The following is a 22256-nucleotide window of genomic DNA, read 5'->3' as shown; positions in this document are numbered from 1 at the left end:
CTACCTTTGAAGGGCCAGAGGCCTCAGGGGGAAGGTGGGCTGGACATTCCCGGGTCCCTTTCACCTGCCTGGGCCTTCCCTCCAGCCTGTGTTCCTTTCCTTGCAGCCCCTTTCCACAGACCTCAACTTGGGGGGTAGTTCCTGAGGGTCTGTTGGGTGGGTCTGGATGCTGGAGGGGGTGGGGGCTGAAACCCTGGAGCGTGCAGAGGAGGCGGGGTCAGACCCCTGGGCTCAGTATTAATCCTTCAGGGCCTGGCCACCCTAGCTCCCCAAGCCCGACTCTCCTTCCGCTTCCCCGTTTCCCCGAGAGGAGCCCTGTGGACGCTGTGAAGTGGGGCAACTGCTGTTACCCGAGGATGGGGCCAGGAGGAAGTGGAAGTTTAACAGGTGCCTAATTACAAGTCCCGCTGGCTGCCCTGCGCCACTCTCGGGACCGGGAAGAGCTTGGGTGAGGGCCGGGTAATGCCTGGGTAGGCCACTCTGTCACCCTGATAATTAGGGTTCCTGGGGCTCCTCCCCAAGGCGGGGACCAGGCCTCCTATAGAAATAACTCCGGTTGCGGCTGGGCACTCATTGCATCTTCCTGCCACCCCGGGCAGTGTCTGGGCCCTCAGTCCCCCTCCCTCCACCTGTCCCCACACGCCCACCACCACTGGCCCCCAGGATACCCAGCCCAGGCGGAGGAGACGCCAAGCCTAGAGACATGGGAGTTCGAGGAGCATTCCACCTTCTACTTGTGTGCCTGAGCCCAGGTATGGGGCCGGGCATCCGGCAGGGATGCCCACACGATGCCGGCCGGGCAGGGAAGGGGCAGCAAGGGGCCTGCAGACGAGCCTCGGAGGTGGTCGGAGGAGCCCGCTGCCACCCCACTTTGGATATCGCCAAGGGGCCTCTCCCCAGGAGAGCCTGTGCCTGAAGGTTTGGGGCACGTGTCTACGGGGCAGGAGTCCCTGATGGATCTTGGCTGTGTCTGTGAGCCGTGTGGGCTCAAACATGCATGCACCAGCTGTGCTTGGGAGTCCAGGCCTGCCTGAGAACTGGGGGGAGGGGTCTGGGGGTGGGCCAGGGGTGTCAGGTGAACAGCAAAGCTGGAGGCGCTGAGGAGGAGCCAGGAAAGACCCCTTCTCCTCAGTGTGTACTATTCCTGGAGGAGGGACCCACTCTGGCCCCCAGGCTCAAGCCAAGGGCAGGGAGGTGCTTGCCACGAGAAGGCAGAGCCTCGGTGTAGTCTGCGTGGGTGAAGCAGGGACATCTGCTCCGGGCCCCTGAGCTCTGAGAGTTCCTGGGTAGCACCACACCCCCAGGATGAGGCCGGAGGGCGGGGGGACGGCGCCTCCCAGGGCCCCCTCGCCCCACTGGGGCACACCCTGAGAGCAGGGCTCAGGAGCAGATGCCGTGGCTGCCTGCCAGGCTGGGGCAAGTCCTGGCAAGGGCCATTCTGTGTGGGCCTCGCTGGAAAAGGCTCTGAGACCCTCGTGGGGTCTGGATTCGGCATGAGGGGGTTTGTGGGAGGAACTTGGGGAGGGGGGAGCATTTTCAGCCTTTGTTTATGCATGTGCGTGCGCGCTTGTGTGCGTGTGTGTGTGTGTGTGTGAGAGAGAGAGAGAGAGAGAGAGAGAGAGATACAGCCTTACCGGCAGGGTGCGTGCAAAGCCCCCTGGCTGGTGAGAACAGCTCCAGCTGTGCTCCGGGGACCTGGGACATGTCCGTGTGTGTGGTGTGTGGTGTGGGGGTGTGCAGTGGGTGTGGGAGGGCAGACCCGGTGCTCCCTGTATCCAGGCTCCAATGCCCTCTCATAAGGGCTGCCTTTCTCTCCTCCCTCACCTCCAGGGGGAGGGTTAGGCGCTGGGGAAGCAGCTTGACAATTCATGAAGGATTTACAAGCTGAGAGTAGACACCCCCAGAGGGAGTGCACCCATGGGGCTCTCAAGGGGGGGGCCATGCATCGTCCCTGGCCCTGTCCTCCCTTCCTCTCTCCAGGGCGTCCTGACCTGCTCGCTCTCCCACCCTGGCTTTCTTCCCTCTCTCCAGCCTCTCTCTTCTCTCCCATTCCCCGGAATACTTCCTTAGCGCCACAGCAAGAGGGACCAAGGTGAGACAGCAGGAACAACGTCCTCAGGGGAGCCTGAAGGGGTGTGGAAAGGCTGGAGCCCTGTGGGGAGCTTGAGAGGCTAGGTGAGGCGCCCTGGCCTGGGACCATGGAGGACACAGCCTCGTGCAGGGTGGTTCAGCCTGTCCCTCTTTCCCAGTCCCCCTTCCCTGCATCCTTGCCCTCCTGCCCACTAGCCCCCTGGGTATGGGGACAGGCCTCAGGGTTGTGGGTTGCTCCCAGCAGCCCTTCCTCGCAGGGAGCCTCTGCTCTCCGCTGGGTTCTGGCTCCTCCCTGGTGTGCCTCCAGCTGCCCCAGGATCTGGCAGTCAGCATCAAGATCCTTATCGCAGGAGAGCTGGCGTTCTCTTGGCCTGGGCCTGGAGGAGGCGTCCCAGGATCCCGTTAGTGCCCCAGTGGCCAGCCTGCCTGCTCTGGGTCCCCCTGCAGCCCAGGGGGTTAGGGCTGCTCCCTGCCAGGGGTCCGAGGGGCAAGTTCAGTGATCTCTGAGGGGTTGGGGGTGTTGAAAGGGCCCCTCTGGCTCTTTAGAACCAAACTAAGCTTCTGCAGGTGTGTTGAGTCTTGAACGAATGCAGTCGGGGGACTCTAGGAGTGTGCAGTGGGCGCGTCTTCTGGATTAATATGTACCGGTGTTTGCGTGCAGATGTGGGTCTGTCTGGATCTGACAGTGTCTGGGTGGGCAGGACGGTGGGACTGCATAGGCCTACCCTACGTCTGCATTTTGAAGGTCTGCAAAAGTGTGTCAATGTGTGACCACACGTCACTGCATGTGTTACACTCTCTCTAACAAGAACGGGGGCCCCAGAGAGATCGAGAGACGGGCAGAGCTGAATGAGTGGCTGAGACCCGGGCTGGGACTCCAAAGGATTTGCTGGCTGTCATGAATGCAGGAGGAGATGAGCCAGGCTGGGCCAGGGCCCAGGGCTGCAGGAGTCCGGGAGGTGGAGCCTGCCTGCCCTGCTTGCTAAGGTTGGGGCCCCAGCACACCACCAATGCCCCCCCCCCCCCGCCCCGCTTTGTCTTCCTGCCTTCCTCTCTGGGTCCAACCGGTTGGGGCTAGTGCTTGCCTGGGGCTTCAGGGTAGGGAGGGCAAGGAGCTCAGTCCTGAGCTTCTGGATCCTGGCTCCTCACCATGGCTGACTCAGTAGAGCGAGGGCTCTTAGGAGCGGGAGGGGCCCCAAGTGGAGCGAGCATGAGAGGGCGGCTACCCCTGAGCCACACAATCCAACGGGGAAGGACGCAAGGCCACAATGCCATGGCATCACGCAAGGCTCAGACTGTGCTACAGATGCATGCGGCCATATTCCCGGGCACACAGCATTGCTCACCATCAGACAAACACAGCCAGGCTCCTGCTCACAGCTGCCCCCTGCCACACACAGGCACAGATGGTCACCCAGAGCACTTACACAGGCGGGCACACGTGGTCACACCCATGCACTGTCATACACAGATGCACACAAGTACGTCCAGCCTTCTGCTCCTTGGGCTGGAAAGGGACCCTGGAGGCCGTGGTGTCCGTCCTATCTCCAGACAGGTGTGCCTCACTGGCCCAGACAGAGGCGCCTTTTAACGAGCCAGGCTTCTCCATCAGAGCATTTAACAACTCTGGCGGCTTCATGTGCTTACACACACACACACACACACACACACACACACACACACGCACGTCATGTAAGTATATAAGATCGCCTACCTGGTTCTAGGCATGAGTATCCTTACGGTACGCTGACGCAGCCACAAGTCCTCATAAGCACCCTACATGCACATGTGTACGCACACATTCCTGCACAAACATGCATACACACAAGCAAGCATACGTAACAGCCATATACATACAAACAGTATTCCGATGCAATCCCACACAGTTACAGAATATGGACCCGTGTACACGCGTAAGCACAGACATCACAGACCAACCCCTGCATTCTCTCACACGTGCACACGCGCGCTGCAGGCAGCCACTGCTTCCTAGGGAACTCCACCGAGAATGGTGGAGAGAGGGGCTGAAGCTGACCCCCCCACCCCCTGGTCTTCTCCCCCACCCCATCTGCCCTGCCCCTCCCCTAGCGCTGCTGTCTGCTGTGCGGATCAACGGGGATGGCCAGGAGGTCCTGTACCTGGCAGAAGGTGACAATGTGAGACTGGGCTGCCCCTACATCCTGGACCCCGAGGACTATGGTCCCAATGGGCTGGACATCGAGTGGATGCAGCTCAATTCAGACCCCTCACATCGGGAGAATGTGGTGAGTGTCGGGCTTAGGGTTCCCCTTACCGTACGCTTCATGGTGTCTACCTGTAGGGCAGCCAACACCCTGAGGGGAAAACGAGGGCAGATAAGCAAATGAAGACCTTGACCTTACCCATGGACTCTCTGGGGATGGGGGCAACAGGGACGAGGGCTCTGCAATCACAGATCACAGTCCGCCTTCTCCCACCTGCTCCAGAGGGCACGGGAGGCCTCAGGGCAGTCCCAGCCTGAGCTTACACTTTCCAGAGCGCCTGGTCTCATCAGCTCTCACCCGCTCACCACCAGGTTAATGGGTCTGGTGTCATCATCACCATCACCACCTCCAACAGAGTCTCCGAGAAGTTCAGTGAGGTTCCCGAGGCAGCCGCGCCATGGGGGGCTCCTTGGCTCTGCCTGTGTCACCATCTCCGTGTTCTCCTGTTCTTCACAGTTCCTTAGTTACCAAGACAAGAGGATCAACCATGGCAACCTCCCCCATCTGCAGCAGAGGGTCCGCTTTGCCGCCTCGGACCCCAGCCAGTACGATGCCTCCATCAACCTCATGAACCTGCAGGTATCGGACACAGCCACTTACGAGTGTAGGGTGAAGAAGACCACCATGGCCAGCCGGAAGGTCATCGTCACTGTCCAAGGTACAGCTGGACGCCTCCGGGCACCCTTTCCCCAGACTTCGGAGCCTCTTGGCTGGGCCCTGGCTCACACCTGCCCCATTCTCTGCAGCACGGCCCGCGGTGCCCATGTGCTGGTCTGAGGGCCACATGACCCACGGCAACGACGTGGTGCTGAAGTGCTTTGCCAACGGGGGCACCCCGCCGCTCTCCTACAAGTGGGCCAAGATCAGTGGGCACACCCGCCCCTACCGCGCCGGCTCCTACCACTCACAGCACAGCTTCCACTCCGAGCTCTCTTACCAGGAGTCCTTCCACAGCTCCATGAACCAAGGTGGGACTGGGCGAGCAGCGGGCCCTGGGGTGCAGAGAGCAGGGCCTGGGACAGATAAGAGCCAGGCTCAGGTCCTGGCTGCATCACCGGCTGGCTGCAAGGCTCAGGCAAGCGGCTGCACGTCGCTCTGCCTTGACTTCATCTCACATGGAGAAGGAATAATGACGTCTGCCTTCCAGGGTCATGTGAGGAGGAAGGGGGCGGGGGGAGACAGGGAGAAGCTGCACAGAACTCACAACCAGACAACATCAGGGCTAGAGGGGCCTTTAGAATTCCTCTGGTCTAACCTTGTCCTCACTGTACAAAGAAGGACACCAACGCCCAGAAAGGGGACACATTTCCCTAAGGTCACAGGGTGAATGAATGGTTTCTCTGTCCTGTTGCTGGGAGAGGGGCCTGCCTTGCCTCTCTGTCTGAGTGCTGGGAAAGCAACTCACCTGGAGAGTGGGGTGGGCCAATGTGTGTGTGTGTGTGTGTGTGTGTGTGTGTGTGCGCGCGCGCGCACGCATACACCTTCCCTCCTTTGGGCCCCACCAGCAGTGGCCTGGGCTGGGGTGGTGCTCTCAGACACCAGGCCCCTGGGCTTCGCTCCAGCCCCATGGCGCTCCTTCAGTTTCAGGTCTGAACAACGGTGACCTGCTGCTGAAGGACATCTCCCGAGAGGATGATGGGCTCTATCAGTGCACAGTGGCCAACCACGTGGGCTACAGTGTGTGTGTGGTGGAGGTGAAGGTCTCAGGTGGGTGCAGTGATGGTGGCCCTGGCGGCCCTGGGATCGGGAGGGCGGGGCTGGAGGAACCCGGGCTGTGTTTGGAGACACCCCCCCCCCCCAGTGTGTAAGGCTCTGCTGGGGGTGGCCGGGAACCCCTGGGAGAAATATGCATTTTGAGGGGTAACTGGCATCTCCCCCTCCTTCCTCACTGGGCCTCCCAGGGCCCTGAGATCCCCGAGGGATCCTTGCTCTCTTTCCCACAGAGGACCTGCCCTGGCACCTCCTGGTGAGCCAGGCACCTGACTGTCTTTACTTCTCTCCACAGACTCCCGGCGCATAGGCATGATCATAGGCGCAGTGCTGGGCTCTCTGCTCATGCTGGGCTGTCTGCTGGTGGGCATCTGGGGGCTCATCTGCTGCTGCTGCGGGGGCCCCGGGGCCGGCGGCACCCGCGGTGCCTTCGGCTACAGCAACGGCGGCGGGGTCGGCGGAGGGGCCTGCGGAGGGGCCTGCGGCGACTTGGCTAGTGAGATCAGGTAAAACCTGATGCATGCTGCATGCTGCCGAGCGGCAGGGGACCGGCGCCCTGCCCCTCCTCACCCCTGCCTGCCACCGGGCCGGCCGGGATCCCCACCCCCACCCTGCCTGCCATCGCCAGGAGTGCTGGGACCGCAGCATGTCGACCTGCCACTCGTCGTGGCTCCTCTGTCCCCCTCCCGCGCCAGTCTTCGCCTCTACTCCCCTGCCCTCCGTTTCCCTCCTGTCTGTGCCGCTCTCTGTCCGTCTTGTCTAGACTGTAAGCTCCTGGAGGGCAGGGTCTGTAGTTTTGCGTGTTCCCCCTATCTCGCGCCGGTGACAATTCTGGACATGCTTATTTAAGAAGAGTCAATAGTAAGAGTAGTGCCAATAACTTATATTAGAAGCCAACTAGAATAAAACTAGAACAAGACTAGTCGTGCTAATGGCTGCAGTGCCCTGGGGATGGAGGAAGCGATGCAGCAGGACGTTGAGGGGCAGAGGCGCGGAGAAGAGGAGGCGAGAGGGCCGGGCTGGTGTTGGCTTAGGAGAGGAGGACAGGTAAGGCAGCTCCTCCGGTGCCCGCGGCCCCGCCCCCCCGCCAAGGCGGGCGGCCGTGCGCACGTCGGACGGGCACGGAGGGCGCCTCCCTCAGGTCCGCGGCGGGGTCGCCGGCCAGGAGGGGGCGGAGGGAGAGGCGAGGCGCAGGCGGAGGGAGGCGCGGGTTCGAGAGGCTGCCGGCGCCCCCGGCCCCCGCCAGGCCGTGCCCACGCCGCGCCCAGAGGAGCCCGCTCACCCGCCCGCCTGTTGTTTCCACAGAGAGGACACCGAGGCGCCCGGGTGCAAGGCCAGCGGGCGCGGCCGCAGCGTCACCCACCTGCTGGGGTACCCGACGCAGACCGTCAGCCGCTCCCTGCGCCGCAAGTACGCGCCCCCGCCCTGCGGCGGCCCCGAGGACTTGGCCCTGGCGCCCTGCGCCGCCGCCGCCGCCGCCGCCTGCGAAGCGGGCCCCTCCCCGGTCTACGTCAAGGTCAAGAGCGCCGAACCCGCCGACTGCGCCGAGGGGCCGCGGCAGCGCACCGACGGCCTCCTGGTGTGAGCGCGCCAAGGGGTCGCCCGCCCGCCGGGGACACGCTCGGACCCGCGCCCGCCGCGCCCGCCCCGGGCCTCCCGGGCAGCGGAGCCCACGGCGCCACCCCGGGGCCCGCGCGGGAGGCGGCGCCAGTGCCTCGGCGGGAGGGGCGCGGAGGCCGGGAGCGGGAGGGAGGGGGGGGGAGCGCCGAGCGCGGTCGAGGCCGGAGGCCCGGCGTCCCCAAGCCCAGGCGGAGGGCCCCGGGGCCGGGGAGTGGGCGCGGGTCCGGACTGGCTGGTGGCGCGAGAGATCTGAGCTCCCAGGCGACAGCGTTAGCACAATAAAGCACCTGTAAGATCTCAGACTGCTGGCTGTGGTTCCGCCGAGGGGCGGCGCGGGGCCGGGGATGCGGGCCTCCCCGCCGGCCGCTGCCTTTCCGCCGGTTCCTCCCTCCCACCTGGGGCGGGCGGCGGGCGGCGGGCGGGCTGGAAGGGGATGGGCCGGGGTAGCTGGGGCAACTGCACCGTACATCCCGCCTTCCCCTCCCGTTCCGGAAGGCAGAGGAGGGGAACCGCGGGACTGACCGGAGTGACCTCCCCGAAGGTTCCCAGCCATCCTCGGCACTCTTTTTCTTCCCACATCTACTTCCTCATCTCTCCCGGGTGTATGCCTGCCTTCTCAACTGCCAGGAAGGGTTTCAGAGCCACACTCTGCGGTAGAAGACCTTAGAGGGCATCTAATGTAACCTCCCCCAGCTGCCCCCCCCTTTAATGGAAAGGGGATGGACATTTATTGGGAACCCATTAGGTGCCAGGTGCTTTCCAATATTTTTGTCTTCTTTAATCCTTGCTCTAGTCGAATGATGTCTTGCAATGTCCCATTGTGCAGATGAAGAAACCGAGGCTTGAGGGATAGATATCTTGGCCAAGGCCACAAAGGTAATAATGCAGGTGTTGATCCAGGCATGTTTGACTCTAGGAGATCAGGCTGTTTCTCTGATATTTGAATTCGTTCTACAGCATTCCTGACAAAGGATCCTCCAACCACTCGGGTACCTCCAGTGGCATCTTACTATCTCCCAAAGCAGTCCATTCGGCCTCTGACCGTCAGAGAGAGATTTCTTCTATTGAACCCAGTTTTTATTCCCTAGAGCTTCTATCCCCTGGTCCAGGTTCTACTCTCAGGGAGCCCTGAGTGTCACATTTCCAAGTCCGCTGCCTCTAGGGGACCAAGTGGTGGGACTCTGCACAGGATGTGGCTGCAACAGGCAACGGCTGGGAGTGTGTCTGGTCTAGGGGCTGAGGGTCTTCTGACGAGCACAGTGCTACCCGCCTCTGCCCAGCCACCTGCCTGTTGAGAGCGCAGGCATTTCCTTCTCTTTGCCTCTCCCCTGGGAGGCTTCCTAATGCTCCCTGCTCCTCTCCTGGGACTGCATGAAGTGTGGGGTACGGATGGACCTCAGATTACCTGGGTTCCATGTTTCTAAACTGAGAAAGCCCTGAAACCCTGCTTGGTTATATGCAACCACGAAGCCCTTCTGGTTGGCTTGGGTATTGGCCAGAGGGTGTGGGCATGGCCGGCTCTGCCTTGCTCAAGCTTGGGAAGAGAAAGGAGAGACAGTGGTGGGACTGAGGGAGGCAGGGACAAAAGCCTTGGGGGTGGGGGTGGGTTCTTGGGGATGGGTGGGGTACAGGAGGTAAGGGGATCGAGTGGTGAGGGGAACAGAGAACTGCAGGAACCGTTCGTCCCCTCGCTGAGTTTGGACACATTGATGAGCATCTGTAGGACGACTTGCTTGCAGATAGAGTTACACCTTTGGCGGGGCACAGGGCCTGGCACACTTTTTCCCTAAGGCAGGGGCCTGCACAGGATGACTTGGGGAAGGCCCTCCCAGTCTGTCCTCAGACTGAGCCTCCAGCTCAGCCTCCTGGAAGGCGGTGACGGATGGACTGACAGCTAGCTGGTGGTAGAGGTTCTGTTGAATGACATCATCTTCCCCATTCCGGGAACCAGGGAGCCATGCTCAGGCAGCCTTCATTGAGGGCTGAGAACAGCAAGGTCTGGCAAGAAAAGTTCATTATGAAGCAGTAAGAGAGATTTGAGAGAGGCTCTGGAAACGACTTCCAGTAGGGTTGACCCAGTGTACCCCGGGGAAGTTCCTAAACCCCAGGCGGGCTCTCAGTCAGTCCCACAGCACTCGCTCACCTCCGCGGCAGGTGGGAGAGGTGGTTCTGCTCCTGCCATTTTGCTCTAGGGGTACCTTAGTCTCTTCTTTGTCCTTTATGAACCCCTTGTCAGTGTTGGGGGAGAACACTTGTGGTGGTGAATGTGTAACGGTGACTGGGGGGCCGGGAAGCCCTGATTTGTAGCATCTGCCCTTTCTGAGATGTGCGCACTCCCAGCGGGGCTGGTTTCCAGCTAGGACGTGACGCCCCCGCGCGGACTGGGAGCAGTGTCCCGCAGGACGCCCCCGTAGACTAGTTCCACGAAACAGGTTCCACGGAAGTAAATGACCTCCAGCACCGAGACAATAGTGAACCTTAGTAGGGGCACCTGGGTGGCTTGGTCAGGTAAGCACCCGACCCTTGATTTCAGCTCGGGTCATGATCTCAGGGCTGTGGGATCCAGCCCCGCGTCAGGCTCCATGCTGAGTGTGAAGTCTGCTTAAGATTCTCTCCCCCCGTCTCTCTGTCCCCCCTCCCCACCCACTGCGCACGCGTGCGCTCTCTCTCTCTCAAAAAAAGGGAACCTTAGTAAAATAATTAGGAAGTGATGAGTTTTGAGTACTTATCTCTTTTGTTTTAATGTAATTTAACTGGAAATTTATAGAAATTAATTTTTAATAATGGCTGCATTTAACAACGGGCTGGTACGTTTTGGGTGGGCCATGTCACCAGGCAAGCAGACGGCTGTGCACACAGATGCCGCCTCAGGAGAGGGAATCCCAAGTACAGTCCCGGTTCTTCTCTGTTTTTCCATGGAGATATTAGCAGCACAAAATCTCTTGTCTCCCTTCTGCTTCCCAGGACTGCTTTCTGTGTGCCTCTCCAGCCTTGCCAGAGTGGAATTCTAGCTCCTCTGCTCACTGGAAAAGTAGATCATTTATGTGTCCCTGGTCACCATCAGGGTGACCACAGAATTCCCGTGAGTTCGTCTCCCAGGATACCCTGGGAAATCTATTCGGGAGACACTGAATCCCTCCTGACTCAGTTCCTCTTGAGTCTCTCCGGGTTTTAGGAAGTGATGCTCTGGTCATCCTCTTTTAAGCCCCCAATTCTCAAGAACTGAGAAGCATGGAATCCCAGTGAATTATCTTTGCCGGGTTTCCATTAGAGTAAGTATCAGCATCATGCTGCCCAATTACATTGTGATTGCTCTGGGCCTGCAGACTCTCGTGGTGACTCTGGGAGGGGGTGGTGGTTTTTCCTGCCTCCCTGGAAACCGGGGGCTTTTGAGAATTACACAATCACTGTCTGGAGGCATGGGACTGGTCCGAACTTTAGCCTTGTCTCCTGTGCTTCCCTAGAATGTCCTGGGAAAGCCCTGCGTGCAGTTTGCCCTGAGCACCCAGCCCCTCTGCTGCGATCTCTCATTTATTCCTGGGGTGTGGACCAAAACCCATTCCGGTCAGTTCCTTGCAGTTAGATCAGGAGGGACATGCAGAAGGCACAGAGCCTAGAGGGAAGTGGGACCATGCAGGGGAGGTGGGACGGTGTCGCTCTGGGTCAAGCTGGGGGAGCTCGGGCGCGGTGGCTGTGCGGGCCAGTGAGGCGTGGACAAAACAGCCTGGTGCTGCCCCGCAGTGGCCTTCCTGCACGCATTTTAGGAGGGCAGGATGGGACACTGCGTGCCTGGGAGGGGACTGAAGCCCTTGATCAAGTCAGGGAACAGACTGGAAGGGGGTGGGGAGACTCTAGGGGCTGAGGGGCTGAGTCCACGGTGATGATGGACCCCTGGTGGGTGTCTTGGGGAAGAAAGAAGGAAAGGTGAGGGGAAGAAAACTTGTAATAAATATGTGTGGGTTAGTCATGTTCACACATGCCAGGGAAAAGGCCTCAGTTCTGGAGATGGACAGACCTGAGTTCATCGTTATGTGATAAGCCCCAAAGCCTCAGCTTTTTCCTCTGTAAAATGAAATAGTAACAGGGCTATTTTGTGTGAATGCTTATTACACAGCCCGGTACACCTCTGGGGCTCTGCGAATGGTTGCTTCCCAGGCCCCCAGCCCTCAGTATGGCATTTCATGCGACAAGAAGACAGGCTTGCGGGCAGACATCTAACTGCACAGAGGTGGGGGCTGGGCCAGTGGCAGGCCCGCAGGGAGGGAGATGGGATCAATGATGCCTTGGGATTGAATTTGGAGGTGACTTCCCATCTCGGGGAAGAGGTGAGGAGCCAGCAAGCAGCAAATAGGGAAGTAGGAGGAGAACCAGGAATCCACGTGCATGTATTAATATTGATGACAATCCTCATTAGTAATAGCGTTGCTAATAATAACAGGAAGCACCGGAAACACAAGTTCAGCAGGGACCCAGAGTCAGGCCTGGGGACAGGCTGCCCAAATCCCCAGGGCCACCTCCTGTCAGCCAGGGCGTGCCCTCCCGGGCTCTTTCTTGTCTACCCACTTGCTCTCGGCTGCCAGTCCTCAGGCCCGCTCCGGCGCCTGGAGCGCTGACCTCCACAGCGCCTCCCAGGTGTGCGGTCTCTGCTGAGGGGTCTCCACTCCCCGCCCAAAGCCGAGGAGGGGCCCTCCCAGCAGGGGCCACGGAGATTTTCTTAAACATTTTTGGGGAGAATCAGGTCCATCTTAGAACCGAGCTCCCTCAGCTCAGGACAGGTCCCACTTCCTGCCGGCCTGTCTCCACCTGTCAGTCCCCATGGGCGTCCCCTGGTCTTGTGTTCCTCCTCCTCTCCCGCTGGGAGGCCGCCCCGAAGCCTGTGGCCCCAACCTGTCATGGCTGGCCTCAGTACGCTCCTTGACTCTGCAGACTCCCAACCCACCGCCTCCCCCCCCCCCCCCCCCCCCGCCTCCCCCCCCCCCCCGCTTCTCCCCCCCCTCCCCCACCCCCTCTCTCTCTCTCATCCCCTCCCCCACCCTGCACCGATCTTTCGAGACAGACTGACCATCTCTGGTTCTACTATCCCAGGCTCTACTGTGCTCCCAGAGAAGGGGAAATGGTGTTGACTTTGTTATCCTTGAACGGTCCTGGAGTGTCCTGCTACCTTCCTGTCTCCATCAGACTAAGCTTCCACTGAGGGCAGAGCCGGGCCACCTCCTTTCTCAGGATCTACTCCCTTCGAGAGCTCAGAATCTCTCCCCGAGCTGACCTTCCCTAAAAGTACTGTGATGGATGAAGATTGTATTAGATACTTCTCCCCCAATTTGGGATGCCACCAGCACCCAACAGCTGTGATCACCTCAGAGGCATGTGATGGAAAAAGCCACACAAATCCCCCCACATCTTCCTCAAAGTGAAAATTACCCACCAGCTAACCAGCAAGTCAGGTAGGACCTGGGGAGATCCCACGGCTGCTCCAGGCTTCCTGGGCTAGGGCGCCGGGCCCAGCTCTCCTGGACTAGTTACTGTGCTCCCTGACTTTGGCCAACGGGCTCCCCAGCGCTGCCCTGGCCTCTCCTCCGTCCGCTCCCGCACCGCCTTGCTCCTGCGTCGGCGGGGGCAGCACTGTCCCTCCCTGCTCCACACCCCCCCCCCCACCTCCCACCTGTCAGAAGTCCCGCCGGCTGTACCTTCAGAGTACATCCAGAGTCCAGCCCTCCTCACTTCCTTAGGGCTCCCAGCCTGGGTGACGGCCACAGAGTCCCAGCCAGGCCCCCTGCTTCCATCCTCGCCCGCCTACACATCATACTCAGCAAAGAAGCCAAAGTCACGCTTAGACCGTTCTTCTGCTCAGAATGCTGAGACGGCTTCCCATTTTACTCAGAGCCAAGGCTGACGTCCTTCCACTGGTCCTCCCGACCTTGCACGGTGCCGCAGGGACAAAGCCTACAGCCTTTCCCCCCTTGGCCCCCTCCCCCCGGATCCACACTGGCTCTAGCTTCTGCAACACTGGCAGGGGCTCAGCCCCTGCGGTCTCTTTGCCCAGGATGGCTTTCCTCCAGATTTCCCAGTGGCTAACTCCTCACCTCTCTCAAGTCTGTTCAACTGTCTCATGGAGTCTTAGTTAAGGTTGGAGGGCCCTGCTGCCCACACTCCTGATGGCCCTACCCCCTCTATTGTTCTTTAACCCAGAAGATGCATCCCCCGCTACCATGCCGTCATGGTTTTACTAACTGACACCCCCACCCGTCCGCTCCACGGGGGTGGGGATCTATGTTTTACTCCATGTACCTAATGCAAACAATGCCAGGCACTTAGGAGGCACGCCATACATTTTGTTTCAAAGATTTCAAGAGGCTGGCGGGAGACAGGCAAGCTGCAGCGGGGGGAGGTAAAGCCCTGCCCAGGACCCCCGAGGGGGTGGGAAGTGATGTAGAGCAACCTGTCTCCTCCTGAGTGGCTGTGAGCTCCCTCAGAGGCCCAGAAGGTGGTCTGAGCCCAGCCATGGGATGATGCCACCTCAAGGGGGCCATCCAGATAGAAAATCTCCCACCCTGAGACTCCCGGCTTCCTCAGCGGAGGGGATGTCTGAAGAACAGCCCCTACTGACCACCTGCATGCGCCCCTCCCCCCATTAACCACTTTGTTCACAAGTGTATTTTGGCCACACACTTCCTGTGTGTTGTTGGTGGAAGGGGGTATTCAATCTGATCCTTCCAGGAGTTCCCAGGCTCCCCAGGGACACCATTAACCCCATTTGGAAAAATTAAAGAATAACGCTCATGACAGTTGATTCAGCTTCTTGCAAGGCTGGGACAGTGGGTGCTCTGAGGTCACTTGAGGGAAAGGTCCTGGGAGTGGGGGTATCTGGGGCTGGCTTCAGAGCTTGGGCTGGAGAACAAGATGGATGCGGGGCTATATCCTCCCTGGGAAGTACGGGAAGAGCCTGGGAAAAGAGGCGGAGGGCATGACCGTGTCAGGTTCGGGGGCAGCCTACTACCTGGGATGGAAGGTGTGGGTCGGGTTGCCGAGCCTCTTCCATCATAAGGCCCTCGCAGGGAAGAGGGGAGGCGAGGTGCGTGTGTCACCTGGGGTGCTGGCCAGAGAGGGGTAGGGGTGCGTGTGAGGGGAGTGTTCCCTCCTCCATCCTCCAGGCTGAGGAACCTCATTTCTTCCGCTGAAAACTGTCCAGTGAGGCCTCATCCCTCCCGGACCCCAGCTTCCTCTCCGCCTTCCCCTGCCTCCCGAACCGGGCAGGGCAGGAGCATCCCTCTTCTCGGTGGTGTGGGGGACCGGGGAGGAGGCGCTGATCTCATGGCATTATCGAGGCTGTGCCGGTCCCTGAGGCAGAGACAGCTTGGTGATGGGATGTTTGCGTGTCCTTCAAACTGGGTGGTTGGACAACCTCACAGGAGGCTGTGTGTGCGGGGTTAGGATGTCCACCAGGGTCAGTGGTGGCCAGATGGCCACGGCTCCAAGGGATGGACCACAGCAGACTGCCAGTACCCTCCTCTGCCTACGAGCACCCCCGCCCCAAGGCCCTGACACATGTACCCTTGACTCTCTGCTGGCCCTCCCCTCCCCTAGGCAACTCATTGACCCCTGGGGAGGAAACGGGACATTTCCAGCCCGGAGTGGCTGTGTAGCCAGATATTCCCTGCTTCACCCCGACTCTAGCTCGTGGCTGCCCCCTCCCTACCATGGCCAAGGCACACCAGACTCTCCTTTCCACCAGCCAGCCTGATCCTGAGGCAAGTCCTCTTGATGTCCTCAGCACCCCATGGCCTTGACCTGGCTGGTGCGACTTAGCCAGTGCCGGATGGTTGCGGTGTCTGAGCATGACGCTGTCCCTTCACATGGAAAAGCTCTCCGGAGCAGCACTGGGGGCTCCACCTGGGCGATCCAGGCAGGACTCAGGGTGCCGCAGCCGTGGGGAGGGTGTCCTCCCTGACCCTCCCCTTAGCCAAGCTATCCGGGTCTCCATCTCCATGTCCCTGGGGCCACTGCCCAAGCTCAGCTTTCTGCTGTCCCGCTCCAGCCGTTCTCTGCGAGGCCGCCCGAGTGAGCTTTTAAATATGCAAGTCTGGTCCTGTCGTTTCCCTTCTTACAACTCTGCAGTGGCCTCCTTTTACGTTAGAATTACATTTTCAATCTTACCATGTCCTACCAGACCCTACATGGGCTGACCTCTGCCCTTGCCTCCTCCCAGCGAGCTCCTTCTGGTCACCCTCCGGCCGCGGGGGGCCTTCCTGCAGACCCTCCTCTAAGCCAGGAGCTTTCCAGAGGGGCTCTCAGGCGGCCCGGTCCTCAGCGCGCCAGGCCTCCCCGCTCTGCTCGGCGACTCCCGTCCCGCGGGCCTCCGCCCGGGCCGGTCCTCAGAGACACCCTGTGCGTTGCCCTGCATCAGCACCACTTTTCCCCCTCGTCATTCTTGCTTGCAGTTTTCCCTTCTCCTCCGTAGAGCTTAACACAGTTTTAATTAAATGTTGTGTGTGGGGTGCCTGGGTGGCTCAGTTGGTTAAGCGACTGCCTTCGGCTCAGGTCATGATCCTGGAGTCCCGGGATCGAGTCCCACATCGGGCTCCCTGCTCGGCAGGGAGTCTGCTTCTCCCTCTGACCCTCTTCCCTCTCGTGCTCTCTATCTCTCATTCTCTCTCTCTCAAATAAATAAATAAAATCTTTAAAAAAAAATGTTGTGTGTGTCTGGTGTTTTTTAAAGATTTTATTTATTGGGGCGCCTGGGAGCCTCGGTCGGTTGAGCGGTCGAGCGTCCGCCATCGGCTCAGGTCGCGATCCCGGGGTCCTGGTCGAGCCTCTCTGCTCAGCGGGGGGAGTCTGCTTCTCCCTCTGCCCCTCCCCACTACTCCTGTTCTCTCTCGCACCATCTGTTCTCTCTCTGTGAGGCACACACAGAGAGAGAGCGTGAGCTCCATGTCTGAGCTCCACACTGAACGCCAAAGCCCCCTTCTTAGCTGCCCTCAGATGTGGGGGTGCACATACAGGCACTTTGGTCCATCTTTGGGAGGACGAACGTGGGAAAGGGGCTTGTACAAGTCCCAGATTCCCGTTTGGACAGGGAATTCCAGGGTTCTGGATTCCCGGACTGTGTTCTAAGAAGGGAAAGAGTGAGCTCCAGGTGGCCGCAGCCTTGGCTCCTTGCCTGTGGAGGAGAGTCCCAGCAGGCCCTGCGGTACAGACCCAGGGCAGCGGCCGTCTTGCCTTGGTGGAAGGGGGACACTCTCCATGTTCACGGCCTCTGGGAATAACTGGACAGGGAATGGACCGACAGACATCCAGCTCTATCTGTCCTCGTCAGACACAACCCCCAGAAGAATAGAGTCTCCAGTGACTGCTCCCCGGAGTTGGCTGAGGCTCTAGCTGGTAACTATGGCCTCCGGTGTACAACTCCCTCCTGCGTGAGTCATAGGTGAGCGCTCTACGTCTCCTCCCGACTGCCGTCCCTTTTCTGTTCTACGGGGAGGGGAGCCTAAGGGCAACCTGCCAGCCTGGGAAGACAGCAACGGCAAGCCCTGATGCCGCTCTGGGACACCTGCCCCAAGAATCCACCGGCCATACCTTCTTCCATCCCTGCCCACTGAAGCTTTGCTCCCAGCCAGAGTCTCTGTCCCTTTCTCTGCTTCCTTTGGGGACCTGACTGCCTCTCCTTGGGGACACAGTTCTCACAGGCCAGGAGAAGCCTTTGAGACACACGGGGGGCTGTATTATGGTTGGTCACACGTTGCTTCCCCACTAGGCTGTGAGCTCTTTGAGGGCAGGGGTGGGGATGCCATGACTCAGACTTCCCTGCATCCCAGTCGGGCCTGGTGCACTGGGGGGTCAGCAGGTGAGCAGTCGATGCTTCCTGAATGAACAGAGAAATGCATTTCCTTCCCTACCGATTCCCGATCAAACTGCTTTTTTATCCTTTATTTTGTTAAACCAATACCCCTTCTGACAAGATGTCTTGTAACTCTTCTCCATCCCCTAGAGGGAGGATCCTTGACCCCATCTAGGCTGATCAAGCTTTATCTGTTTGTTGGGAATTTTAATCTTCAGGGAGCCACATGGAAACAGAAACAGAACAGATTTATTCTGTGGTGGCCCCAAGGAGGTTGTCCCAAGACCTGCATCCCCAGGGCCACCTGGCTTTGTCCCCTCTGAGGCCCAGTTCATCAGTGTTTTCTTTGATTCTCGAGTGCTATAGACTGAATGTTTTTGTCCCCTCCCCCCCCAGATTAATAGGCTGAAACCTAATTCCCAAAGTGATGGCATTTGGAGGTGGGGCCTTTGAGGAGATGAGGTCCTGAGGGAGGAGCCTCGTGAGTGGGAGGAGTGCCCTTAGAGAGGAGACCCCAGAGAGCTCACTCACCCTTCTGCCGCCCCCGTGAGGGCACAGCGAGAAGCTGGCCGTCCATCCGTGAACCAGGAAGCTGGCTCTCACCAGACTCTAAATCTGCTGGCGCCTTGATCTGGACTTCCTAGCCTCCAGAACCACGAGAAATCAACTTCTGTTGTTTAGAAGCCACTCGGACTACAGTATTTTTTTTTACACCTGCCTGACCTGATGAAGACACCGAGCTACCTACAACCTTCTAAACATTTCCTTCTTTTGCTTTAGTTAAAACCAGAGTTGGTTTCTGTTCTTTGCATCCAAAGAACTCTGATGCCAGGGTTTTCACATTATTCTTAGATCTTCTGAAGAACAGGATTGTTTAAATGGCCAAATGTATGATATTGACTTATTTGGCTCAAGTCCTATTGTTTGGTGCTTCCCTGGCAGTGGTATTACTCTTGTCTGCCGATCTCTCCTTCTTTTCAGTTCTGATGCATCCCTGAGCCGCACACTGAGGAAAGGGCAGAGGAAAGGAGGCTGAAGAAGTCTCGTTTGCCGGAAGCTGGCGTGTTTCCTTTCATTGGCCTCCTTTATTCCACGGTCCACTCATCCTTTCTGCCCTTGCTTTCTAACTCGTTTGTGATGTGGGGAGGATCTTATGGGTCGTCTAGGGCAGGAATGGCTAATAGGTTTTGTCTTGGCTCCCAACCTCAATTAATTGGCCTGAGTCACTTGAGCGTCATGCTGCCTGCGGACTCAGTGTGTCATCATTACTTCTGCGTGCCCGACACGGTCCCGGAGAGCGGAAGTCTGTGTACACGTACCGCATATTTGTCATTCCTGATTTAATGCAACTTCCCACCTAATAGGAAAAGTCTCTAGTCTGCAATACTGCCCTGAGATGGTTTCAGCTTAAGCACATTCATTGTAACAGCTCGCCTCATGTCGGGCTTCCTCTGTTTGTCAGAAAGTTCTCCCTGGTGGAATGGTGCAGGTGATGGGACTGGACGGATGGGATAAACCTCCAGCCAACTCTGCCCCTGCCACGGACCAGTTATGTGATTCTAGGGAGTAACAATCTCTTTGGGTCTCGGCTTTCCACCTGAGAAATGAAAAACTTGAACTGAGAAACCACAAGATTTCCTTCCAGCTTTAAGATCCTGTTACTCATGTGAGTCATTGTCTGCCTCTCAGGGCCATATGCCAATGGCCTCAGTTACACAATCTGGCTCCATGACAGCCCTTCAAACAACGGGGGACCTTCCGAGTCTTTTGTTCTAGGCTCAATATGACCAGTTTCTTTAATCATTTTTCATATGATAAGGTCTGTAGACTTTTTGCTGTGAGGGTCATTCTCTTCTTAACATTTGAGTTTTTGTGCTGCATGCAGAAAAGATGTGGGGAGCAATGGAGTCAAATCTGGAAGGAGATGGTGCTTGCCCTGAAGACCAGTAACTAACCAAGTGCTGAATAACCAAACAGGTGTCACTTCTTAACAAAAATGGAAGGATGATTTCCCAGAGATGTCGTTTGCAGAAAATTTTTTAAAAAAGATTATTTATTTATTTGAGAGAGAGAGAGTGAGAGAGAGAGAGAGAGAGAATGCGTGCATGAGCGCAAGCAGAGGGGAGCGGCAGACGGAGAAGCAGACTCCCCACTGAGCAGGGAGCCCGATGCGGGGCTTGATCCCAGGACCCTGGGATCATGACCTGGGCTGAAGGCAGATGCTTCATCAACTGAGCCACCCAGGTGCCCCGCAAAAACTTTTTTTTAAATTTTTAAGTTTTTTAAATTTATTTTTGTAAATGTTTTATTTATTTATTCATGAGAGTCAGAGAGAGAGAGAGAGAGAGAGAGAGAGGCAGAGGCAGAGGGAGAAGCAGGCTCCCCGCCCAGCAGGGAGCCCGATGCGGGGCTCGATCTCAGCACCCTGGGATCATGACCCGAGCTGAAGGCAGACGCTCAACAACTGAGCCACCCAGGCGCCCCCCCCAATTTTTTTTTTTAAACAAGGCACTGGGTATTCCTAATCCCTACTGATGAAAATAAACATGTCTGTCTCAGCCTCGCCTTTTGCTATGCCCCCTTTCCATTCTCTCTGACATCATGTCCCCTGACCCCGACGCCCTATCAGCTCTTGCTTTGCCCAGAGGACAGGTACAAAGGCTCAAGGAAAATTTAATGAAAACAAAGAAAAGCAAAAACAGAGGGACAGGGTTCTGGTCTGACCATGAGCCAACTGGAAATAATGGTGTAAAGGTAGTCATGAGAGGAATCTGACTCCCAAACAGACAGGGGTGTTCCTGGCTACCCTAGCCCCAGGCTCATGTGTTCTAAAGACCACAAGTTCCCACGTGTTGTGGCCCAAGGCCACCACTCGGATCCTCCCCATTCCATTCTCCCCCACCACACTCCCTGTTTTGACCCAGCCAGCCTGGCCTCCACTCTATTTCTTGAAAGCACTAACCATACTCCCACTCCGGGGTCTTTGCACCTTTTGGTCTGTGGGTTACTCTGCCTACCCGCCGCACGGTTCCCTCCACTCGCCTATCGGAGATGGGCTCCCTCTCCCCGACACATTGTTCTCTAGCCTTTTACTCTGCTTTATCTTCTTACTAGGGCCCATCAACACTGGACACATGCTTCCTTGCCTATTGTATTTCCAGAATATAAACTCCATGAAGGAAGGACATTGCATTATTCACTTCTGATTCCCCAGGGCCTCGAGCTGTACCCAGCATATGCTGAACCTTCCATCGATATTTGTTCTGTGTGACCTTTACGCCATCAATCCCAATGCTTTTAGCACAAATATTGTTCCCTCGGAAGTACTTTGAGTTTTCTGGTGGAGGGTTAATTAGTCCACTAGTTGACAAGTGAATCACGAGGGATGGGAACATCAATTTATTTGAGCAGCATGGATCTATTTAAAAAGGCCCTGATGCACCACCCCATTAAACCACTTAAGGTCACTAAGAGTGAACTCATGAAGGGAGAACCATGGGCCCCACCCCACCCAGAATTTTTCTGATCTGAGGTGGGGCCCAGGAGATGAAGGGAAGAAAGGTAGGGGCTATTGTGTGTGTGTGTGTGTGTGTGTGTGTTTCCCCCACATATCCACCATGGCTCATTGCTAGATCCGGGTCTTTCTCTTTCATTTCCCTTCTAGGGACTGAGGCCAGCTTGCATGAGAAATCAGTGGCCACAGGGAATGCCTCCAGGTGGCAGGTGGAGGCAACACAAGCTGCTAGGTTGGGAGGTTCATGGGCGCTGTTCAGGAGGACTCGGGGGAAGGTGACAGCAAAAAGTGGGCGCAGGAAAGCCAAGAGGACAAGACGAAGCCCCGTGACCAGCTGGGGACCTCTAAGCAGAGCCAGAAGGAATAAATTCCAGAACGAGTTGAGTGGATGAGTGGGGATGTAAGTCTAGAGGCTGATTGTGCTGACCATTTGTCGAAGGTGAAGTGACTGCCCAGAACCGGGGGGAAGGAAGAGAGATCCTTGCACAGGACTGACCTCGTTGGGGGAGGGATAAAAGCTGTCCTGGGAACATACTTCATAGCCTGCCCCTGTTTCTTCAATACCTCCTTCCTTTCTATTATCAAGCCCTGAGGGAGGTCCCAAAAAGAATCTGGTTACACCTGGGAGGGAGTCATGGTGGAACTCACCATCTGCAAACCCCCAAGCAGAAGTTTCCAACGGCGAGGTCCCAGAGTTTTCCCAGACATAACCACTGAGAGGCAGATACTCTTTTCCAAAGACGACCACGGTCTCAGCTTCCATCCCACATGCTCTTCTGTGATGGTGACCTTGGCCATCTTCACACTGAGTGGTGGAGTCTTTGTCTCTTCCTCTTGAACATGAGGGGATCTTCTGCACTTGCATCTGAAAATGAGTGTAGCAGATTCTAGGATGCCTCAGCACCTTTCCCCTCCATACCTCTCTTTCTGCTTCACTCTTCCTGGCTCCTCACCCTCTTGGCCTCAGGCAGAGACACTCAGGCTGAGCTGCTTTTCTTGAAGCTGTGCAAGAGCTTTCTGTAGGCTGGGGTAAATTCAATATCTCTCTCCGTGGTCACTGTGCTGGAGAGTGCAGAGAGAATCTCAAACCTTAGCCCCAGATCCTGCAAGAGGCATGGTGGTCAGCAGAGGTGGTGAAAATGTCATTCATAAGGTGTTACTTGCCAAATGGCACCATCCCTTGATTTTCTCTACCTGCAAATTACCTTAGAGGGGCCATGAACTCAGATGACCTGACAGTCCT

General features: G+C 57.7%; 1 protein-coding gene and 2 long non-coding RNA genes across 3 annotated transcripts; 1 reads left to right on the top strand and 2 right to left on the bottom strand.

The window, feature by feature from the left end:
- Nucleotides 1–311: 311 nt before the first annotated feature.
- On the top strand, nt 312–8029 carry VSIG8 (V-set and immunoglobulin domain containing 8). Its single transcript, XM_073888273.1, has 7 exons — nt 312–387; nt 4180–4355; nt 4791–4992; nt 5081–5302; nt 5922–6041; nt 6340–6550; nt 7350–8029. The coding sequence occupies exons 1-7, from the start codon at nt 357–359 to the stop codon at nt 7627–7629; spliced, it is 1242 nt and encodes a 413-aa protein (XP_073744374.1). The 5' UTR covers nt 312–356; the 3' UTR covers nt 7630–8029.
- Nucleotides 4256–7536, bottom strand: LOC141371708 (uncharacterized). The gene is made up of 4 exons (XR_012376869.1): nt 7408–7536; nt 5272–5347; nt 4935–5180; nt 4256–4793 (listed from the first exon to the last, which is right to left on the bottom strand). It is a non-coding gene; the product is annotated as an uncharacterized lncRNA (long non-coding RNA).
- A 391-nt stretch (nt 8030–8420) lies between the features above and the next one.
- LOC141371707 (uncharacterized) lies at nt 8421–13620 on the bottom strand. The gene is made up of 2 exons (XR_012376868.1): nt 13352–13620; nt 8421–9662 (listed from the first exon to the last, which is right to left on the bottom strand). It is a non-coding gene; the product is annotated as an uncharacterized lncRNA (long non-coding RNA).
- Between the last annotated feature and the right edge of the window lie 8636 nt (nt 13621–22256).

This window comes from Callorhinus ursinus, unplaced genomic scaffold, assembly GCF_003265705.2.
Source record: "Callorhinus ursinus isolate GAN/ISIS: 27379988/994484 unplaced genomic scaffold, GSC_fseal_2.0 scaffold88, whole genome shotgun sequence".
In the NCBI taxonomy this organism is placed as follows: domain Eukaryota; kingdom Metazoa; phylum Chordata; class Mammalia; order Carnivora; family Otariidae; genus Callorhinus; species Callorhinus ursinus.
Note: the sequence above shows the minus strand (reverse complement) of the source record. Positions and strands in the feature narration are given on the sequence as shown.